The following is a 20878-nucleotide window of genomic DNA, read 5'->3' on the forward strand; positions in this document are numbered from 1 at the left end:
AAGACAAATTTCTTGACTTGAAATCTAAGAGGGAGATGAGACAATTTAGAGTAGGATGCAGCTAAATTAACAAATATATTTTCCTATTATATTAATTATTAATATCGACTTGAAAAGGTTACAATAATTATTTTTAAAGATGAGCAGTATTTTTACAATGAGTTTAGCAATAACCTTTTCATAATAAGCTTCAATGGTTTTATTATTATTAGTTTTAATTGAGATTATTTATGGAGTCGGCATAGAAAAACTATTTGTGTGGATTTTGTTCAATTCTGTCTGCGCATGATATCATATATTTGAAACCCGATCCAGTCTGGTGGGTCGATCCTGAACCTGACCGATTCGGGGTTGAAACCGGATCAAGTTGAAGAAAAAATAGATGAAGAAAAATCTCGCTATGACCCAATTGACCCGGTCAAAAACCTGGTTACAATCCCTTGATTTTTGTTTTTATTTACTAAAACAACATCGTTTTGATTTAAAAAAAAAAATTGACCCGAGTGATTTAATAACTCTATCAAAACTCAGAACTCAAATCTTAGATCGGGCAAGCTATCAGACCAGATCTGAAAACTATGCATCATATATGTTTATCAATCTCTCGAGCAGCCACGATTGTCGAGCAGCCAAGATTGTCAAATACAAGATTTAAAACAATAAGTTTAAAAGACACATGACGAACATGCAGCCATCCATGCTTTAATTAATCGAATCTTATACACTATAGGACAAAACAAGTGGTCGGCGCATGAGGCATGGGGCAATAATTTATGGTTTTGTCTAACAGGTTGTACATGTAATTATTTATATAGGACAAATTCATTGAAAGATTAATTAATATGGTTGAAATTGTTTTTTTTTTAATTTAAAATTATTTTTTATATTTTTTTATTATTTTAATGTATTGATGTTAAAAATAATTGTTTTAATATATTTTTAAATAAAAAATATTTTAAAGAGAATCATTACTGCAATTCAAGTAGGAAAGTCGCAAATATGGAAATACGAAACAAATTGGAGACATTCAATGAATATGGAAGACAAAACGAGAAATCCAGGACCACGCAAATTTCTAAGAACAAAAATTAGCATGGCCACAAAAGTAAACCTACAACTAGTCAAACCTATACTTGTGGGAACCCGTGAAATATACATGTTTTCAAATATTAATCCATTTTAAGAACAAAAATTATAATTTGTGCACAAAATCATTCTGTTTCATCCCAAAAACATATGCTTTTTATCACACCAATGTAACACAAATATATTCTTCAATGCAATGAATATTTTTACATTTACTTATCAATTAAATCGAATAAAATCATTAGAAGTGCAAGATTAAAATGAAAAATAAATCATTATTTGTGAGTAATCAAAACCTTATTGTAATTATAAATGGATTGAAATAAAAAGATTATGTTCTCAGTAGCGTTTGGTTAATATTTCGAGATAAAAATATCAAATAACTATCTCAACCTAATAGCTTAAGCTATTAGGTGAGATTCTAAGATATAATTTATATTATTTTTTAATATACACTCTCAAATGAAAGCCCTTTGGACTTAAAATTTGGACAGACTCATACTATCCTACACTTAATTTTTATCAAATAAATAGGAATGGTGAGATTCGAACTTGTGACTGCTTGGTCATCAAGACTCTGATATCATATCAAAGAACCAATTTAACCCAATAACTTAAGTTGTTAGGTGAGGTCTCGGGATATGATTTATATTATTCTCTAACACATCCCTCAAATGAAAGCTTTTTAAGCTTGAAATTTACACATACCCACATTACCTTGTAATATTAGTTGAGATAAGAGGGACATGTTATCTATATACTTTTTATTTTGAAATTATAAAAATTTAATTTAAAACAGTCTTAGAGAAAATTTTATTTTTTATTTTTTATTTTTTTGTTCTTATTTCTCTAACCAAACATGTTTCTCTCCGCGCTATCTTTATTAATTTCTTCTTTCTTAAAAAACTAACTAAACACTATTCTTTTTTTTTTTACTGTAATATTAACTAAACCATGCCTTAAAAAACTAGAAATTAGGGACTAGATTTTTTATGGAAAAAATTAGAAATCCCATCACTAATCATCTATACGTTTAAGTGGTCGGATTTTATAATCTAATATAAGCACGAGAAAAACAATTTTGTGGGATAAATCAAGTAAGCAAGTGGTCCAAGAGGCAAGAGCTCCAAAGCCCAAACCTACCCGACAAGTCTCTGTCAGAGGACAATAATTTGTAGTTTCGTCGAGCAAGTGGCACTCGTTTAATTAATTGTAACTAATAATCCAAATCCTTTCTCCCTATAAATTCATGGTCTCTGTTCAATCTTTGAACACATCAACAACAAGACTCAATATTGGGATATAACTATTACTTATCAGATTCAACAATGAAGATGACTAACTTTCTAGTGCACTCCTTTCTTCTCTTTGCCTTCACGGCAACTTCAATATTTCCTCGTGCCGTTCATGCTGAAGCAGTGATCGATGTCTTCGGTGATGAGGTTAGAACTGGTGATCGTTATATCATCGGAGCCGCTTCGAATGACTTTGCGGTCACTTCCAGCCGTATCATATGCAATTCAGATGTTCTGTTTTCTCCAATGAGCGATGGACTCCCAGTAATATTTTCACCAGTTGTAGAATCCAACGACAGTGTCATCCACGAAGACAGTAATCTTAATGTGGACTTTGATGCAGCCACATGTAGGATGGCGGGCGTATCAACCATGTGGAAGATTGAATTGAGGCCAACAGCGCGAGGATTCGTTGTGACCACAGGAGGTGTTGCTGGTTTGAATCGGTTTAAGATCACCAAGTATGAAGGTGGTAATAATTTGTATCAGCTTTCTTACTGTCCAATTTCCGAACCCATATGTGAATGCTCATGCGTCCCACTAGGCAAAGTTGTCAATCGCTTGGCTCCCAGTACCGTCCCTTTTCCTGTTGTGTTTGTACCATCCGATAGAGCTTCTAAAATCGAGTATAAAATGATGTAAGAATGATATAGATCAGTGCTGCAATCCTGAATGAGGGAGCTCGATTGCCTGCTATGGTCATGTGTTGGGCATCAATAACTCTTGAATAAATACGAAGCTCTTTCGCTTTGGCTTTTGCTTGATTTTCACGTTCTCTCCATATGTATACTACGTTTGTTGCTTGATGATTACCTTGACTCTCACAGCATTAAAGCATGATAATTCCTTACCTTCTTCTTTTCAAGAATTACATTATACATCATCATCAAATTTAAATTTCGATGAAAAACTAAAATATGTATTGACTTTTCTTTTAGCTTTTTCACTTTTTTTTTTCCTTTTCCTTTTCCCTATTCTTTTCCCCTCTTTCTGCTTTCCCTTTGCTCTCTTCTTTATCCCTGAACATCTCCTCTATTCTATTCTCTTGTTCATAACAATTATCCCTTCTCTCTTCATCTCTTCTCTCTTTTTAAATAAGATCTCTTGATTATGTAAAACATTTTATGTCTCATAGTCGGGACATTGCTGGGACTGAGGATTCCCTTTCAACATCCTGTGATGAGAAGAAAAGGCCGGGGTTGTTGTGCCAAAAAGACGAAAATAAACAGGACCAAATTAAGGAAATTTAGGAAGCGTGGCTACTAGATCTATGGTTGGTCGCATGAGTATAGATCTATGGTTGATCGAATGCCATAGTTATGGTTAGAACCTGTACAAAATTCTTTAAGGTCAGCATGCCTAAACTGAGCTCCCTGATAGCCTTCAATGCACTCTGTTTTTACCATTTTCCTTTTTCGAGTTCACTTGGTGTTCTTATCTCTTTCTTAAAATACAATCTTGTCTACAATCCTCAGTTTCTAACTTCACTATATCGAAAGGATCACGCCAAAGGATCTGTTGTCCTTTACACAACGTGAGCAGCATGCGGTTGAATCCTCAGAATACTGCTTCTTTATAGCATAGGTTTCCCCAAGTTGATGCGACAAGTTGCATTAGCAAGATCTGTGATGGGAACATCAGAACCTGGACTATCAATTTTTTGTTGATTTTGTGACAGAGGTGACTAATGAAGTTTCTTGAGGATTTAGAGTGGGAAAGAGCTCGGAAGGCTTTCTCATTGCCCTTTGTATTTGGGTCCGAATATAAGGTAAGCTGGGGGTGGAAGCCTTTCGGGTCCTTGGATTGCTGGTGGTATCATCCAGAGTTTAGAAGCTTAGATGAGAGGTCTCTTCTGTTCAGCCACGTCGTTTTAGGATCATAAAGAGGCTGAGGCTACTAAAGAAAAACTCAAGGATTGGATTCGTACTTTTGGATAAGCAACCGACAGAGGCAAAATTGCTCATTAATGATATGGACCACGTGGCTGAAACTAGAGCAGTTTCAGACATGGCTCCCCAAGATGCGGATCAATTCATATTTTTTAGTTGGTTCATATCGAGTTAATTTTCTTTTTGTTTTTATTAAAATTCAGTCTAATCTAAATGTCGAAATCATTGGTCGGCATATTAGCTAAAGTCAGGTTTTAAATCAATAGTTTCAGAATAATAATTAGTAGCTTTGAAATCTTATCCAACAAGCTCTGAAATCTTTTAGTTGGTCATATTAGGTTAATTTTCTTTCTATTTTTATTGAAACTTGGTCTAATCTAGACTTTCAAATCACCGAAATCACACGTCAACATGTTTGCTCAAGTAAGGTTTTAAATCAATGCTTTTCAGAATTATAATTATCAGCTTTGAAATATCATCCAACGAAGCTCTGGAATTATAATTATCATGTAATAATATAAGCAAATTTCAAGTTGAAGGAAACTTTTATACCATATGGAGATGATGATAAAGATGTAAAATTAAGAATGAAGGGAGCTAGAGTATCGAACCAATCTCTTACATCATGTGAAATGAGGATAAAGACTTTAGCTCTAAAAAAGATTTAAAATTATGGATGAAGACAAGACTACATTTTTCTTGGATACTACATCTTGTCTTGGTTACATGAACGAGACTTTTTTTTTTTTTTTTGTTCTTATATTCTTGAATTACATTTATGTTAGGTAGCCTGCAACTTTAGACTTCCTATGCAACCTATTTTGAATAGCCACCCCTGCGTTTAATTTATATTATAACTTATTACGCACGAGCAGAACACTTCTGTTGAATGAATCGAGCAAGTGGTCCGAGTGGCCAGAGCTCCAAACCTCCAAGACAACTCTTTGCCGTAGGCTGTCATTTGTCGTCTTGTAATTAACAGCTCTTCCGACACATCAGCTAGAAGACAAGATAATATTGGGATAACTAATATACAGATCTCAGCAATGAAATCGATAAACAATTTAGTGCAAGAAAACAGGGATAGAGTTGAGACTCATTCTGTTTTATCCCAAAGCCATATGCTTTTTTAGCTTACAAATCTAATACGGAAATATTATCCAATATTAGATTGGCAACACCTTTTATAAAACTTTAGGCATAAGTTTTTGGCAAATTTCTTTTTTGGTCCATATAGTTTTACAATTATATATATGGATTAGTCTAAAATGTTATTTTATTCTCATTCAATTCCTAACTTTAAAGGAGAAAATAGAGAGCGTAACCATATTATAGCAAATAAAAAAGGAAGTGGACGAGACAACAGGTTTTTGGCTATGGAACTTGTTGATCTTTGTATTATTCTATTCCATTCAATAAGAAAAATTTCGTTCATATATTTAGAGTTTTATTTTGTTTAAAAAATAAATCAGGGTTAAAAAATTAATTTTTTCTCTGGTTAGATTTTTTTGAGATCATTTTGAGGATTTTTGAGTTGGTTAATGTGTTGTAAGACATTCTAGGAGTGTTTATTGAATGTTTAAAGATTAAAATGGGTTAAAAATATATTTTATAGATAAAAATAGCATCCCTAGATGTTTTCTGAGTAGCGAACACTGTTATTAAACCCGGCTTGGCCCGGCGGGTCGATCCAGTAGCTGGACCAGTCCGGGTTTAATAAAAGACAGGCTGTGACAACAGTTCGGGACCCGGGCGAACCCAGACGATACCCGGTTTTTTTTTTTTAAATGTGGGATTTGAAACCCATTAGTATATATATTCTATGTTCCTAAAAAAAAAATTTATTTTTTATTTTTTATTTTTATTTCTCTAACCAAACATGTTTGTTTTCGCATTATCTTTATTAATTTCTTCTTTCTTAAAAAACTAACTAAACACTATTCTTTTTTTTTTACTGTAATAGTAACTAAACCATGCCTTAAAAAACTAGAAATTAGGGACTTGATTTTTTATGGAAAAAATTATAAATCCCATCACTAATCATCTGCGTTTAAGTGGTCGGATTTTATAATCTAATATAAGCACGAGAAAAACAATTTTGTGGGATAAATCAAGTAAGCAAGTGGTCCAAGAGGCAAGAGCTCCAAAGCCCAAACCTACCCGACAAGTCTCTGTCAGAGGACAATAATTTGTAGTTTCGTCGAGCAAGTGGCACTCGTTTAATTAATTGTAACTAATAATCCAAATCCTTTCTCCCTATAAATTCATGGTCTCTGTTCAATCTTTGAACACATCAACAACAAGACTCAATATTGGGATATAACTATTACTTATCAGATTCAACAATGAAGATGACTAACTTTCTAGTGCTCTCCTTTCTTCTCTTTGCCTTCACGGCAACTTCAATATTTCCTCGTGCCGTTCATGCTGAAGCAGTGATCGATGTCTTCGGTGATGAGGTTAGAACTGGTGATCGTTATATCATCGGAGCCGCTTCGAATGACTTTGCGGTCACTTCCAGCCGTATCATATGCAATTCAGATGTTATGTTTTCTCCAATGAGCGATGGACTCCCAGTAATATTTTCACCAGTTGTAGAATCCAACGACAGTGTCATCCACGAAGACAGTTATCTGAATGTGGACTTTGATGCAGCCACATGTAGGATGGCGGGTGTATCAACCATGTGGAAGATTGAATTGAGGCCAACAGCGCGAGGATTCGTTGTGACCACAGGAGGTGTTGCTGGATTGAATCGGTTCAAGATCACCAAGTATGAAGGTGGTAATAATTTGTATCAGCTTTCTTACTGTCCAATTTCCGAACCCATATGTGAATGCTCATGCGTCCCACTAGGCCAAGTTGTCAATCGCTTGGCTCCCAGAACCATCCCTTTTCCTGTTGTGTTTGTACCATCCGATAGAGCTTCTAAAATCGAGTATAAAATGATGTAAGAATGATATAGATCAGTACTGCAATCCTGAATGAGCTAGGGAGCTCGATTGCCTGCTATGATCATGTGTTGGGCATCAAATAATTCTTGAATAAATACGAAGCTCTTTGGCTTTGGCTTTTGCTTGATTTTCACGTTCTCTCCGTATGTATACTACGTTTGTTGCTTGATGATTACCTTGACTCTCACAGCATTAAAGCATGATAATTCCTTACCTTCATCTTTTCAAGAATTACATTACACATCATCATCAAATTTAAATTTCGATGAAAAACTAAAATAAGTATTGACTTTTCTTTTAGCTTTTTCACTTTTTTTTTCCTTTTCCTTTTCCCTATTCTTTTCCCCTCTTTCTCCTTTCCCTTTGCTCTCTTCTTTATCCCTGAACATTTACTCTCTTTACTTTCCTGTTCATAACAATTACCCCTTCTCTCTTTTTAAAATTAGATCTCTTGATTATGTAAAACATTTTATGTCTCATAGTCGGGACATTGCTGGGACTGAGGATTCCCTTTCAACATCCTGTGATGAGAAGAAAAGGCCGGGATTGTTGTGCCAAAAAGACGAAATAAACAGGACCAAATTAAGGAAATTTAGGAAGCGTGGCTACTAGATCTATGGTTGGTCGCATGAGTATAGATCTATGGTTGATCGCATGCCATAGTTATGGTTAGAACCTGTACGAAATTCTTTAAGGTCAGCATGCCTAAACTGAGCTCCCTGATAGCCTTCAATGCACTCTGTTTTTACCATTTTCCTTTTACGAGTTCACTTGGTGTTCTTATCTCTTTCATAAAATAGCATCTTGTCTACAATCCTCAGTTTCTAACTTCACTATATCGAAAGGATCACGCCAAAGGATCTGTTGTCCTTTACACAACGTGAGCAGCATGCGGTTTAATCCTCAGAATACTGCTTCTTTATAGCATGCGTTTCCCCAAGTTGATGCGACAAGTTGCATTAGCTAGATCTGTAATGGGAACATCAGAACCTGGACTATCAGTTTGTTGTTGATTTTGTGACAGAGGTGACTAATGAAGTTTCTTGAGGATTTAGAGTGGGAAAGAGCTCGGAAGGCTTTCTCATTGCCCTTTGTATTTGGGTCCGAATATAAGGCAAACTGGGTTCGGTCCTTGGATTGCTGGTCGTATCATCCAGAGTTTATAAGAAGCTTAGCTGAGAGCATGTGGGTGGGTGGAGCCTGGAGGTCTCTTCTGTTGAGCCACGTCGTTTTAGGTTCAGAAAGAGGCTGGGGCTACTAAAGAAAAACTCTAGGATTGGATTCGTACTTTTGGATAAGAACCTGACAGAGGCAAAATTGCTCCTTAGTGATATGGACCACGTGGCTGAAACTAGAGCAGTTTCGGACATGGCTTTTAAACTAGAGCACGTCTCATGTCAAAGTCAGATGAATTTTCCCAGGTCGAAAGGCTAACCAAGTTGCGATCAATCCATATCTTTTAGTCGGTCATATTAGATTAATTTTTTATTTATTGAAACTTGGTCTAGTCACCGAAATCACTTATCAGCATGTTTGGTCAAGTTTGGTTTTAAATCAATGCTTTCAGAATTATAATTTTCATGTAATGATACAAGCAAATTTCAAGTTCAAGGAAACTTTTATTCTTAGAGGGTTTGTTTCAGAATACGATACCATACGGAAATGATGATAAAGATGTAAAATTAAGAATCAAGAGAGCTAATCATCTAAGTGGTGATGCAGTGGTAAAAGCTTGAGATAAAAAGATTTGCTCCCTTTGTGGTCTCAGGTTCGAGTCCTGTGGTTGCTCATATAATGATCACTGGAGACTTACATGATCGTTACTTCAGGACCCGTGGGATTAGTCGAGGTACACACAAGCTAGTCCGGATATTCACATTAAACTAAAAAAAAAAAAAGAAATGAAGGGAGCTAGAGTATCGAACCAATCTCTTATACCATGTTAAATGAGGATAAAGACTTTAGCTCTAAAAAAGATTTAAAATTATGGATGAAGACAAGACTACATTTTTCTTGGATACTACATCTTGTCTCGGTTACATGAACGAGACTTTTTTTTTTTCTTATATTCTTGAATTACATTTGCTGAATGAAGAGCTACCTATTAATTTATACAAGGGAGTAGCCTACCATTTATGTTAGGTAGCCTGCAACTTTAGACTTCCTATGCAACCTATTTTGAATAGCCACCCCTGCGTTTAATTTATATTATAACTTATTAAGCACGAGCAGAACACTTCTGTGGAATGAATCGAGCAAGTGGTCCGAGAGGCCAGAGCTCCAAACCTCCAAGACAACTCTTTGCCGTAGGCTGTCATTTGTCGTCTTGTAATTAACAGCTCTTCCGACACATCAGCTAGAAGACAAGATAATATTGGGATAACTACTATACTGATCTCAGCAATGAAATCGATAAACAATTTAGTGCAAGAAAACAGGGATAGAGTTGAGACTCATTCTGTTTTATCCCAAAGCCATATGCTTTTTTAGCTTACAAATCTAATACGGAAATATTATCCAATAGCAGAGAGTGTTTTTACATTTATTTATCAATTAAATTAAATTAAATTACATCATTAAAAGTGCAAGATTAAAATGAAAACAAAAATCATTATTTGTGAATAATCAAAACCTTATTTTAATTGAAATAAAATGATTATTTATGTGATACACACTAGCTACTAGAAAACTGGAAAGTAGTGATAAGATTTTTTATGGAAAAATTTATAAATTCCATCACTAATTAATCATCTCTGCGTTTAATTGATCGGATCTTAATTATAACCCAATAAGCACGAGCAGAACACTTTTGTGAAATGAATCAAGAAAGCAAGTGGGGCAAGTTGGCTAATCGAGTTCTGCGCGCAAGAGGCTGCTTCGAACCTAGACGACAACTTAATCAATACGAGTGAAACACTATAGTTTATATTTTTGTGGAACTAGAGGCACATGTTTTTAATTAATTGTAAAAAATAATCGAAATGCCTTCTCCCCTATAAATCCATGCTCTCTGTGCATTCTTCCACCACAACAACAACGAGAAACAATACTGAGATAATTAACTAACACTCATCATATTCAACAATGAAGATCACCAAGTTTGTAGTGCTCTCCTTTCTTCTCTTTGCCTTCACAGCAACTTCAATATTTCCTCATGCTGTTCATGCAGAAGATCCTGAAGCAGTGATCGATGTCAACGGTAATGAGGTGACAGCTGATGCTCGTTATTTCATCGGAGCCGCTTCGGATGATAATACAACAACTCTTGCGGTCTCTGCGACTAGCCAGATCATATGCAATTCAGATGTTATACTTTCCTCAATGAGCAATGGGCTCCCAGTAACATTTTCATCACCAGTTGGAGAATCCAACGACGGTGTCATCCGCGAAGACAGTTATCTGAATGTGAACTTTGATGCAGCCACATGTAGGATGGCGGGCGTATCAACCATGTGGAAGATGGAGTTGAGGCCAACAATGCGAGGATTCGTTGTGACCACAGGAGGTGTTGATGGATTGAATCGGTTTAAGATCACCAAGTATGAAGGTGGTAATAATTCGTATCAGCTTTCTTACTGTCCAATTTCCGACCCCATGTGCGAATGCTCATGCGCATGCGTCCCACTTGGCAACGTTGTCGATCGCTTGGCTCCCAGCACCATCCCTTTTCCTGTTGTGTTTGAACCAGTTGCAGATAAAAGCTCCTGAAATCGAGTATAAAATGATGCAAGAATGATATCGATCACTACTGCCATCCTGAATGAGGAAGCTCACTGTCATGGGTTGGGCATAAATAAATTTTAAATAAATACGAAGCTTTTTAGCTTTAGCTTTCCCTTAATGTACTTGTTGTCTCCATTAATATAATACGTTTTTTTCTTTATCTTGTCACTTGAAAATCATCTGATTACTACGATCATAGTTTGATATCATCTAAATGTTCGGAACCAAATGTTAATTATGCTGTTTTTATTTTTATTTTATTTTTTTTGCATATTTTTAATGGTTTTTAGGTATAATTAAGTATAAAACTATATTTTGACAAATACCTTCTTTAACTGATCAAACAATTGTAAAACCAAAAAGTTTCAATCTTTTGACAAATACCGGCCCTTTTTTTTTTTTTTTTGGGGGAGGTGTCAACGCCTTTTATAAAACTTTAGGCATGAGTTTTTGGCAAATTTCTTTTTTGGTCCATTTAGTTTTACAATTATATGGATTAGTCTAAAATGTTATTTTATTCTCATTCAATTCCTAACCTTAAAGGAGAAAATAGAGAGCGTAACCATATTATAGCAAATAAAAAAGGAAGTGGACGAGACAACAGGTTTTTGGCTATGGAACTTGTTGATCTTTGTATTATTCTATTCCATTCAATAAGAAAAATTTCGTTCATATATTTAGAGTTTTATTTTGTTTAAAAAATAAATCAGGGTTAAAAAATTAATTTCTTCTCTGGTTAGATTTTTTTGAGATCATTTTGAGGATTTTTGAGTTGGTTAATGTGTTGTAAGCCATTCTAGGAGTGTTTATTGAATGTTTATAGGTTAAAATGGGTTAAAAATATATTTTATAGATAAAAATAGCATCCCTGGATTTTTTTCTGAGTAGCGAACGATGCGCTAACTTTCTTTCTTTTTTAACTTCGTCCACCCATCTTGAAACTTTTGAAAACTAAAGCCAAGTGCTTGGGCATGCATCCTATGATAGGCCCACGAGTTGGGCCTTGTTGTTGCTGGGTTATGTGTGTTGGGCCTTTCAGGCTATTATTAATTTCTTTAATTAATTTAGAATTCATTTAGGCTATTATTTTTTTAGAAACACTGTTAAAATTTTAGTTAGTTTTTGAATAAGATTAATGTTGTCTTTTTTCTTTTACTGAATGTTTTTTTTACAGCCTTTCATATTTGATTTTAAGAAAACTACTCGATGAGTTTTATATGAGTGTGTATTTTTATTATTATATTGCTAAATAAAAAACAGTTTCAAAAAAATAAAATAATTGAACCAAGTCGGATTCATTATTTTAATATTTTAAAAAATTAAACTGATTTTATTTTTGAAAAAAATTAAATCTTTCTCGTTGCTTAATATTAAAGAATCAATTAACCTAAAAGTTTAAGCTGTAAGGTAAGGTTCTAAGATATGATTTATATTATTCTCTAATACACGTCTTGAAGTAAAAGCTCTTTGGATTTGAAACTTGCACAGACTTATAATACTTTGTAATTGATTTTTATCAAATAAAGAGGGATTGTGAAATTTGATTTTGTGATTACTTGGTCATTAAAATTCTGATATTATATCAAAAAACCAATTAAACCTAAAAACTTAAGCTATTAGGTAAAATTCTAAGATATAATTTATATCATTCTCTAATATTTAAAAATGTATTAATAGCACATGTATATTTTTTCCGACCTACATTCGATTATTGTTTTCCATAATTAAAATTTCTCGTTGGTATCTCTTACGAACCAAGTCTTTCCGCACTGGATAAGCCTCTCATCACAACATTGCCTCATGGACTAGAAGACAAATTTCCTGACTTGAAATCTAAGAGGGAGATGAGACAATTTAGAGTAGGATGCAGCTAAATTAACAAATATATTTTCCTATTATATTAATTATTAATATCGACTTGAAAAGGTTACAATAATTATTTTTAAAGATGAGAAGTATTTTTACAATGAGTTTAGCAATAACCTTTTCATAATAAGATTCAATGGTTTTATTATTATTAGTTTTAATTGAGATTATTTATGGAGCCGGCATAGAAAAACTATTTGTGTGGATTTTGTTCAATTCTGTCTGTGCATATATCATATTTTGAAACCCGATCCAGTTTAGCGAGTCGACTCGGGATCTGAATAGAGAAAAGAAAAACCCGGTATAACCTGGTTGATCCAATAAGACCCGGTTATAACTCGTTAATTTTTTTTTTATCAAAACAACATCATTTTGATTTTAAAAAAAATTAATGTGGTGATTTGATAATCCTATCAAAATTTAGAATCCGAGCCTTGATTTGAAATTTTTTGTTGAATTTTATGCATGATATATGTTTATCAATCGATATCTCGAGCCACCATGATTGTCAAATACAAGATTTAAACCAATAAGTTTAAAAGACACATGACGAACATGCAGCCATCCATGCTTTAATTAATCGAATCTTATACACTTTAAAGCACGAGTAAAACACCTTGTGGGACAGAACAAGTGGTCCATGCATGAGGCATAGGTTGTACATGTAATTATTTATATAGGACAAACTCATCAAAGGATTAATTATGTTTAGGAATATGGTTTTTTTAAAAAAAAATTAAATTATTTTTTGACGTTTCCGGTTAAAAATATTATTTAATATATTTCTAAATAATTTATTATAATTCTAAATACCTCAGTAATGAACATCGCGACTACGGAAATATGAAACAAATTGGAGACATTCGATGAATATGGAAGACAAAATGAGAAATACTGGACCACGTAAATCACTTTTGTGGGACAAAACAAGGAGTCCATGCATGAGGCACAGGCTGTACATGTAATTATTTACATAGGAAAAACTCGTGGAAAGATTAATTAATACTGTGTTTAAAAATATAATTGAAATTGTATTTTTAAAAAAATTTAAATTATTTTTTATATTGTTTTGATGTGCTAATATTAAAAATATTTTTTTTTAAATATAATATTTTAATATGTTTTCAAATAAAAAACTTTAAACCACAATTATTACTATAATTTTAAATACCTTCATATTTAAATGTTGTAATTATAAAAACATATATAAAATAAATTGGAAACATTCAATGAATATAGAAGAAAAAACAAGAGATTTAGTTTAAAATAGTCCAAGAAAAATTTTTATTTTTTATATTTATATTTTTCAAACCAAATATATTTCTTTTCACACTATCTTTATTAATTTTTTCTTTTTTAAAAAATAACTAAACACTATTCTTTTCTTTTTTCCCTGTAATAGTAACTAAACCATGCCTTAAAAAAGTAGAAATTAGGGACTAGATTTTTTATGGAAAAAATTATAAATCCCATCACTAATCATCTATGCGTTTAAGTGGTCGGATTTTATAATCTAATATAAGCACGAGAAAAACAATTTTGTGGGATAAATCAAGTAAGCTAGTGGTCCAAGAGGCAAGAGCTCCAAAGCCCAAACCTACCCGACAAGTCTCTGTCAGAGGACAATAATTTGTAGTTTCGTCGAGCAAGTGGCACTCGTTTAATTAATTGTAACTAATAATCCAAATCCTTTCTCCCTATAAATTCATGGTCTCTGTTCAATCTTTGAACACATCAACAACAAGACTCAATATTGGGATATAACTATTACTTATCAGATTCAACAATGAAGATTACTAACTTTCTAGTGCTCTCCTTTCTTCTCTTTGCCTTCACGGCAACTTCAATATTTCCTCGTGCCGTTCATGCTGAAGCAGTGATCGATGTCTTCGGTGATGAGGTTAGAACTGGTGATCGTTATATCATCGGAGCCGCTTCGAATGACTTTGCGGTCACTTCCAGCCGTATCATATGCAATTCAGATGTTATGTTTTCTCCAATGAGCGATGGACTCCCAGTAATATTTTCACCAGTTGTAGAATCCAACGACAGTGTCATCCACGAAGACAGTTATCTGAATGTGGACTTTGATGCAGCCACATGTAGGATGGCGGGCGTATCAACCATGTGGAAGATTGAATTGAGGCCAACAGCGCGAGGATTCGTTGTGACCACAGGAGGTGTTGCTGGATTGAATCGGTTCAAGATCACCAAGTATGAAGGTGGTAATAATTTGTATCAGCTTTCTTACTGTCCAATTTCCGAACCCATATGTGAATGCTCCTGCGTCCCACTAGGCCAAGTTGTCAATCGCTTGGCTCCCAGTACCGTCCCTTTTCCTGTTGTGTTTGTACCATCCGATAGAGCTTCTAAAATAGAGTATAAAATGATGTAAGAATGATAGAGATCAGTACTGCAATCCTGAATGAGGGAGCTCGATCGCCTGATATGATCATGTGTTGGGCATCAATAACTCTTGAATAAATAAGAAGCTCTTTCGCTTTGGCTTTTGCTTGATTTTCACGTTGTCTCCATATATATACTACGTTTGTTGCTTGATGATATTCTTGTCCCTAGAAAATCATTTGGTTGCTACAATCATGGTGTGATATCATCGATCTAAATGTTTTAATGGGTTTTTAGGCAATTGGGAGGTACTTGTAATATACAAGAGCGAACTAATAATAATAATTAATTTCAATTTAAAATCCTTTCAAGTTTGTCGTAACCCTTTTGATTGGATATATAGGGGTTTGGGCTTTGAAATAAAAAACAAAAAGGAGTGGCTGCCATTTTTTTTCTTCCTAGATATGATAGCGAGATCAAATAATCAATTTATATCAATATATCTAAACAAATCAGATTTAGGGCTTTGAAAGAACAGTCATCTATAATCATGTTACTCATATTTGTCAACTCAATATATCACGAATTTACTAGAATCCTTCGGCATGCTTGATATGATCCTGTAATTATCCTTCATCGTGGGAAATCTTCATGATCTCTCGGATTCTATCATTAAATTGGTTTTACACACTAATTAATAATAAATTTATTTAGATTACATATATTTAGATTGAAATACAAGAATTATGCTCATGATACATAATTAAATTGTTAGACGATAAGAAAATTTTGAATAAAATTGAAGACATCTAAATTAATTTCACTGTATTTTTTTTATCTCATTTCTTAGTAAAAATATATAGGTAATATGCGTTACAAGTAAAAGTTTACAACATGAATTATATAAATTACCTTGACTCTCACAGCATTAAAGCATGATAATTCCTTACCTTCATCTTTTCAAGAATTACATTATACATCATCATCAAATTTAAATTTTGATGAAAAACTAAAATATGTATTGACTTTTCTTTTAGCTTTTTCACTTCTTTTTTTTCCTTTTCCTTTTCCCTATTCTTTTCCCCTCTTCCTCCTTTCCCTTCGCTCTCTTCTTTCTCCCAGAACATCTCCTCTACTCTCTTTTCTTGTTCATAACAATTATCCCTTCTCTCTTCATCTCTTCTCTCTTTTTAAAATTACATCTCTTGATTATGTAGAACATTTTATGTCTCATAGTCGGGACATTCCTGGGACTGAGGATTCCCTTTCATCATCCTGTGATGAGAAGAAAAGGCCGGGGTTGTTGTGCCAAAAAGACGAAAATAAACAGGACCAAATTAAGGAAATTTAGGAAGCGTGGCTACTAGATCTATGGTTGGTCGCATGCCATATATAGTTATGGTTAGAACCTGTACGAAATTCTTTAAGGCCAGCATGCCTAAACTGAGCTCCCTGATAGCCTTCAATGCACTCGTTTTTTACCATTTTCCTTTTACGAGTTTACTTGGTGTTCTTATCACTTTCATAAAATAGCATCTTGTCTGCAATCCTCAGTTTCTAACTTCACTATATCGAAAGGATCACGCCAAAGGATCTGTTGTCCTTTACACAACGTGAGCAGCATGCGGTTGAATCCTCAGAATACTGCTTCTTTATAGCATAGGTTTCCCCAAGTTGATGCGACAAATTGCATTAGCAATATCTGTAATGGGAACATCAGAACCTGGACTATCAATTTGTTGTTGATTTTGTGACAGAGGTGACTAATGAAGTTTCTTGAGGATTTAGAGTGGGAAAGAGCTCGGAAGGCTTTCTCATTGGCCTTTGTATTTGGGTCCGAATATAAGGTAAACTGGAGGTGGAAGCCTTTCAGGTCCTTGGATTGCTGGTGGTATCATTCAGAGTTTAGAAGAAGCTTAGCTGAGAGCATGTGGGTGGAGGTCTCTTCTGTGGAGCCACGTCGTTTTAGGACCATAAAGAGGCTGAGGCTACTAAAGAAAAACTCAAGGATTGGATTCGTATTTTTGGATAAGCAACTGAGAGAGGCAAAATTGCTCATCAGTGATATGGACCACGTGGCTGAAACTAGAGCAGTTTCGGACATGGCGTTTAAGAGTGTGTTTGGTATTGCGGTAGCGATTGTGGTTGTGGTTTAAAAAAAGTTGTTTTATAAAAAATATTTTTAGTTGAGGTTGGTTTGAAAAAATAGGTGTTTGGTTAAAACTGTGGTTGAAATTGAGGTTGAAGAAAAAGTAATTTTAATGTGTTTGGTTAAGAATGCTTTTGAAATTGAGGTTATAAAATAATTTTAAAAAATATATATATTAATATTGATGGTTTTTAATTTAAATATTATAGATTTAACTATTACTATTACATCATGAAATAAACCACACTTTATATATAAAAAATAATTTTAACAAAAAACTATCTACAATTTCATTACGTACAAAATTCATCCGACAAGAACTACAAAATTAGGTAAAATATTATCAAAAATAAAATTAAGATTACAGTACGAGTAAATTTAATTCACCTTAAACTAATTTTTTTAAAAAAAAGTTGTTCTTCACGTTCACGTGAACAGTGCAAGTGAAATTAATTAAGTGTACTGGTTAAAAAAAAAAAAAAACCCTGTTCACTGAACAGTGGAGGCATGCCTCCACTGTTTAAAAAAAAAAATATTTAGTGAACAGTGGAGCCATGCTCCACTGTTCACTACAGTAGCATCATTTCACCGCGCAGAAAGCAGGCAGGAGCTGCTTCTCATTTTCTCGCGTTTCAAACGCTGCAGCACGTGAGACCTAGTGAACAGTAACTCGCGTTCATGTGTTACCAAACAGCTTGTAGCTTCAAATCGCAGGAAACGTGGACGCCACCACGTTGCCAAACGGTTTCTAAACTAGAGCACGTCTCATGTCAAAGTCAAATGAATTTTTCCGGGTCGAAAAGGTCAAAACCCAAGAAAGGAAATTTTGTAAGCTAACCAAGTTACGGTTCAATTATGGTTTTTAGTTGAGTTATATCAAATTAATTTTTTTTTTTTTTTGTTGAAGCTTGGTACAGTTTAGGTTTTAAATAAGTGAAATCACTTGTCAGCATATCAAGTCAAATCAAGTTTTAAATCAATATTTTCATAATTATAATTGGCAATTTTAAAATCTCATGAAACAAAACTCTGAAAATATAAATTTTTTTTATATACTTGGAAAAAATCAATGGTTTTAAACGGATTTGATTTTAGGCTAATCAAGTTACGAATGAATCTATATTTTTCAATTGAATTATATTAAGTTAATTTATTTTATTTTTATTAAAATTTAGTCTAGTATAGACTCTGAATCACTTCTCAACATGTTAAATCGAATCAGTTTTTAAATTAATGCTTTCAAAATTATAATTAACAGGTTTGAAATCTCATTCAACGAAGCTCTGGATTATAATTATCATGTAATGATATGAGCAAATTTCGGGTTTGTTTCATACCATGTGAAATGATGATAAAGATGTAAAATTAAGAATGAAGGGCGCTAGCTAGAGTATCGAGCCAATCTCTTATTCCATGTGAAATGAGGATAAAGACTTCAGCTCTAAAAAAGATGTAAAATTAAGGATGAAGAATAGATAAGAACAAGACTCCATTTTTCTTGAATTACATTTGCTGAATGAAGAGCCTATACAAGGGAGTAGCCTACCATTTATGTTAGGTAGCCTGCAACTTTAGACTTCCTATGCAACCTATTTTGAATAGCCACCCCTGCGTTTAATTTATATTATAACTTATTACGCACGAGCAGAACACTTCTGTTGAATGAATCGAGCAAGTGGTCCGCGTGGCCAGAGCTCCAAACCTCCAAGACAACTCTTTGCCGTAGGCTGTCATTTGTCGTCTTGTAATTAACAGCTCTTCCGACACATCAGCTAGAAGACATAATAATATTGGGATAACTAATATACTGATCTCAGCGATGAAATCAATAAACAATTTAGTGCAAGAAAATAGGAATAGAGTTGAGACTCGTTCTGTTTTATCCCAAAGCCATATGCTTTTTTAGCTTACAAATCTAATACGGAAATATTATCCAATTGCAGTGAGTGCTTTTACATTTATTTATCAATTAAATTAAATTAAATCATTAAAAGTGCAAGATTAAAATGAGAAAAAAATATATCATTATTTGTGAATAATCAAAGCCTTATTTTAATTATAAATGGATTCAAATTGAAATAAAATGATTATTCATGCGATACACACTGGCTAATCTAGTTTTTTATGGAAAGATTTCTAAATTCCATCACTAATTAATCATCTCTGCGTTTAATTGATCGGATCTTAATTATAACCCAATAAGCACAAGCAGAACACTTTTGTGGAATGAATCAAGAAAGCAAGTGGGACAAGTGGCTAATCGAGTTCTGCGCGCAAGAGGCTGCTCCAAACCTAGACGGCAACTTAATCAATACGAGTAAAACAATATACTTTATATTTTTGTGGAACTAGAGGCACATCTTTTTAATTAATTGTAAAAAATAATCGAAATGCCTTCTCCCCTATAAATCCATGCTCTCTGTGCATTCTTTCACCACACCAACAACGAGAAACAATACTGAGATAATTAACTAATACGCATCATATTCAACAATGAAGATCACCAAGTTTGTAGTGCTCTCCTTTCTTCTCTTTGCCTTCACAGCAACTTCAATATTTCCCCATGCCGTTCATGCCGAAGATCCTGAAGCAGTGATCGATGTCAACGGTAATGAGGTGACACCTGATGCTCGTTATTTCATCGGAGCCGCTTCGGATGATAATACAACAACTCTTGTGGTCTCTGCGACTAGCCAGATCATATGCAATTCAGATGTTACACTTTCCTCAATGAGCAATGGGCTCCCAGTAACATTTTCATCACCAGTTGGAGAATCCAACGACGGTGTCATCCGCGAAGACAGTTATCTGAATGTGAACTTTGATGCAGCCACATGTAGGATGGCGGGCGTATCAACCATGTGGAAGATGGAGTTGAGGCCAACAATGCGAGGATTCGTTGTGACCACAGGAGGTGTTAATGGATTGAATCGGTTCAAGATCACCAAGTATGAAGGTGGTAAAAATTCGTATCAGCTTTCTTACTGTCCAATTTCCGACCCCATGTGCGAATGCTCATGCGCATGCGTCCCACTTGGCAACGTTGTCGATCGCTTGGCTCCCAGCACCATCCCTTTTCCTGTTGTGTTTGAACCAGTTGCAGATAAAAGCTCCTGAAATCGAGTATAAAATGATGCAAGAATGATATCGATCACTACTGCCATCCTGAATGAGGAAGCTCACTGTCATGAGTTGGGCATAAATAAATTTTAAATAAATACGCAGCTTTTTAGCTTTAGCTTTCCCTTAATGTACTTGTTGTCTCCATTAATATAATACGTTTTTTTCTTTATCTTGTCACTTGAAAATCATCTGATTACTACGATCATAGTTTGATATCATCTAAATGTTCGGAACCAAATGTTAATTAGGCTGTTTTTATTTATTTATTTATTTATTTGCATATTTTTAATGGGTTTTTAGGTATAATTAAGTATTAGTTGACCGTACATTTAATATACAAGATCGGGAGCTAACAATAATAATAATAATAATAATAATAATGAAAGTATAAAATTCTTCCAAGCTTGTCATAACCTGCCCGGGTATACGATGAAAGTGGTTTTGAAA

The 20878-nt window shown here is 34.0% G+C and overlaps 6 protein-coding genes across 6 annotated transcripts; all 6 read left to right on the top strand.

Annotated features, from left to right (window-relative positions):
* Positions 1 to 2396: 2396 nt before the first annotated feature.
* On the top strand, positions 2397 to 3145 carry LOC18109419 (wound-responsive protein GWIN3). The gene has a single exon (XM_024590964.2). The coding sequence runs from the start codon at positions 2415 to 2417 to the stop codon at positions 3021 to 3023; it is 609 nt and encodes a 202-aa protein (XP_024446732.1). The 5' UTR covers positions 2397 to 2414; the 3' UTR covers positions 3024 to 3145.
* Positions 3146 to 3292: 147 nt separating this feature from the next.
* LOC127904781 (uncharacterized) lies at positions 3293 to 17345 on the top strand. Its single transcript, XM_052449592.1, has 2 exons — positions 3293 to 4149; positions 17007 to 17345. The coding sequence occupies exons 1-2, from the start codon at positions 4069 to 4071 to the stop codon at positions 17313 to 17315; spliced, it is 390 nt and encodes a 129-aa protein (XP_052305552.1). The 5' UTR covers positions 3293 to 4068; the 3' UTR covers positions 17316 to 17345.
* On the top strand, positions 6546 to 7351 carry LOC112325194 (wound-responsive protein GWIN3-like). The gene has a single exon (XM_024591034.2). It carries the CDS (start codon positions 6616 to 6618, stop codon positions 7222 to 7224), a length of 609 nt encoding a protein of 202 aa, XP_024446802.1. The 5' UTR covers positions 6546 to 6615; the 3' UTR covers positions 7225 to 7351.
* LOC18109417 (wound-responsive protein GWIN3) lies at positions 10191 to 11107 on the top strand. Its single transcript, XM_006387637.3, has one exon. It carries the CDS (start codon positions 10309 to 10311, stop codon positions 10930 to 10932), a length of 624 nt encoding a protein of 207 aa, XP_006387699.3. The 5' UTR covers positions 10191 to 10308; the 3' UTR covers positions 10933 to 11107.
* LOC18109418 (wound-responsive protein GWIN3) lies at positions 14600 to 15330 on the top strand. The gene has a single exon (XM_024591397.2). The coding sequence runs from the start codon at positions 14600 to 14602 to the stop codon at positions 15206 to 15208; it is 609 nt and encodes a 202-aa protein (XP_024447165.2). The 3' UTR covers positions 15209 to 15330.
* A 2389-nt stretch (positions 17346 to 19734) lies between the features above and the next one.
* On the top strand, positions 19735 to 20600 carry LOC112325152 (wound-responsive protein GWIN3). Its single transcript, XM_024590828.2, has one exon. It carries the CDS (start codon positions 19802 to 19804, stop codon positions 20423 to 20425), a length of 624 nt encoding a protein of 207 aa, XP_024446596.2. The 5' UTR covers positions 19735 to 19801; the 3' UTR covers positions 20426 to 20600.
* The last annotated feature ends 278 nt before the right edge of the window (positions 20601 to 20878 follow it).

Source organism: Populus trichocarpa, chromosome 19 (genome assembly GCF_000002775.5).
Source record: "Populus trichocarpa isolate Nisqually-1 chromosome 19, P.trichocarpa_v4.1, whole genome shotgun sequence".
In the NCBI taxonomy this organism is placed as follows: domain Eukaryota; kingdom Viridiplantae; phylum Streptophyta; class Magnoliopsida; order Malpighiales; family Salicaceae; genus Populus; species Populus trichocarpa.

What these genes read in the sequence shown, in the direction of transcription:
- LOC18109419 (XM_024590964.2), top strand. Translation starts at nt 2,415, where the DNA reads ATGAAGATGACTAACTTTCTAGTGCACTCCTTTCTTCTCTTTGCCTTC.
- LOC127904781 (XM_052449592.1), top strand. Translation starts at nt 4,069, where the DNA reads ATGAAGTTTCTTGAGGATTTAGAGTGGGAAAGAGCTCGGAAGGCTTTC. An exon ending in TATTTGGGTCCGAATATAAG is followed by an intron (nt 4,150 to 17,006) that starts GTAAGCTGGGGG and finishes TCCGAATATAAG; the next exon opens with GTAAACTGGAGGTGGAAGCC.
- LOC112325194 (XM_024591034.2), top strand. Translation starts at nt 6,616, where the DNA reads ATGAAGATGACTAACTTTCTAGTGCTCTCCTTTCTTCTCTTTGCCTTC.
- LOC18109417 (XM_006387637.3), top strand. Translation starts at nt 10,309, where the DNA reads ATGAAGATCACCAAGTTTGTAGTGCTCTCCTTTCTTCTCTTTGCCTTC.
- LOC18109418 (XM_024591397.2), top strand. Translation starts at nt 14,600, where the DNA reads ATGAAGATTACTAACTTTCTAGTGCTCTCCTTTCTTCTCTTTGCCTTC.
- LOC112325152 (XM_024590828.2), top strand. Translation starts at nt 19,802, where the DNA reads ATGAAGATCACCAAGTTTGTAGTGCTCTCCTTTCTTCTCTTTGCCTTC.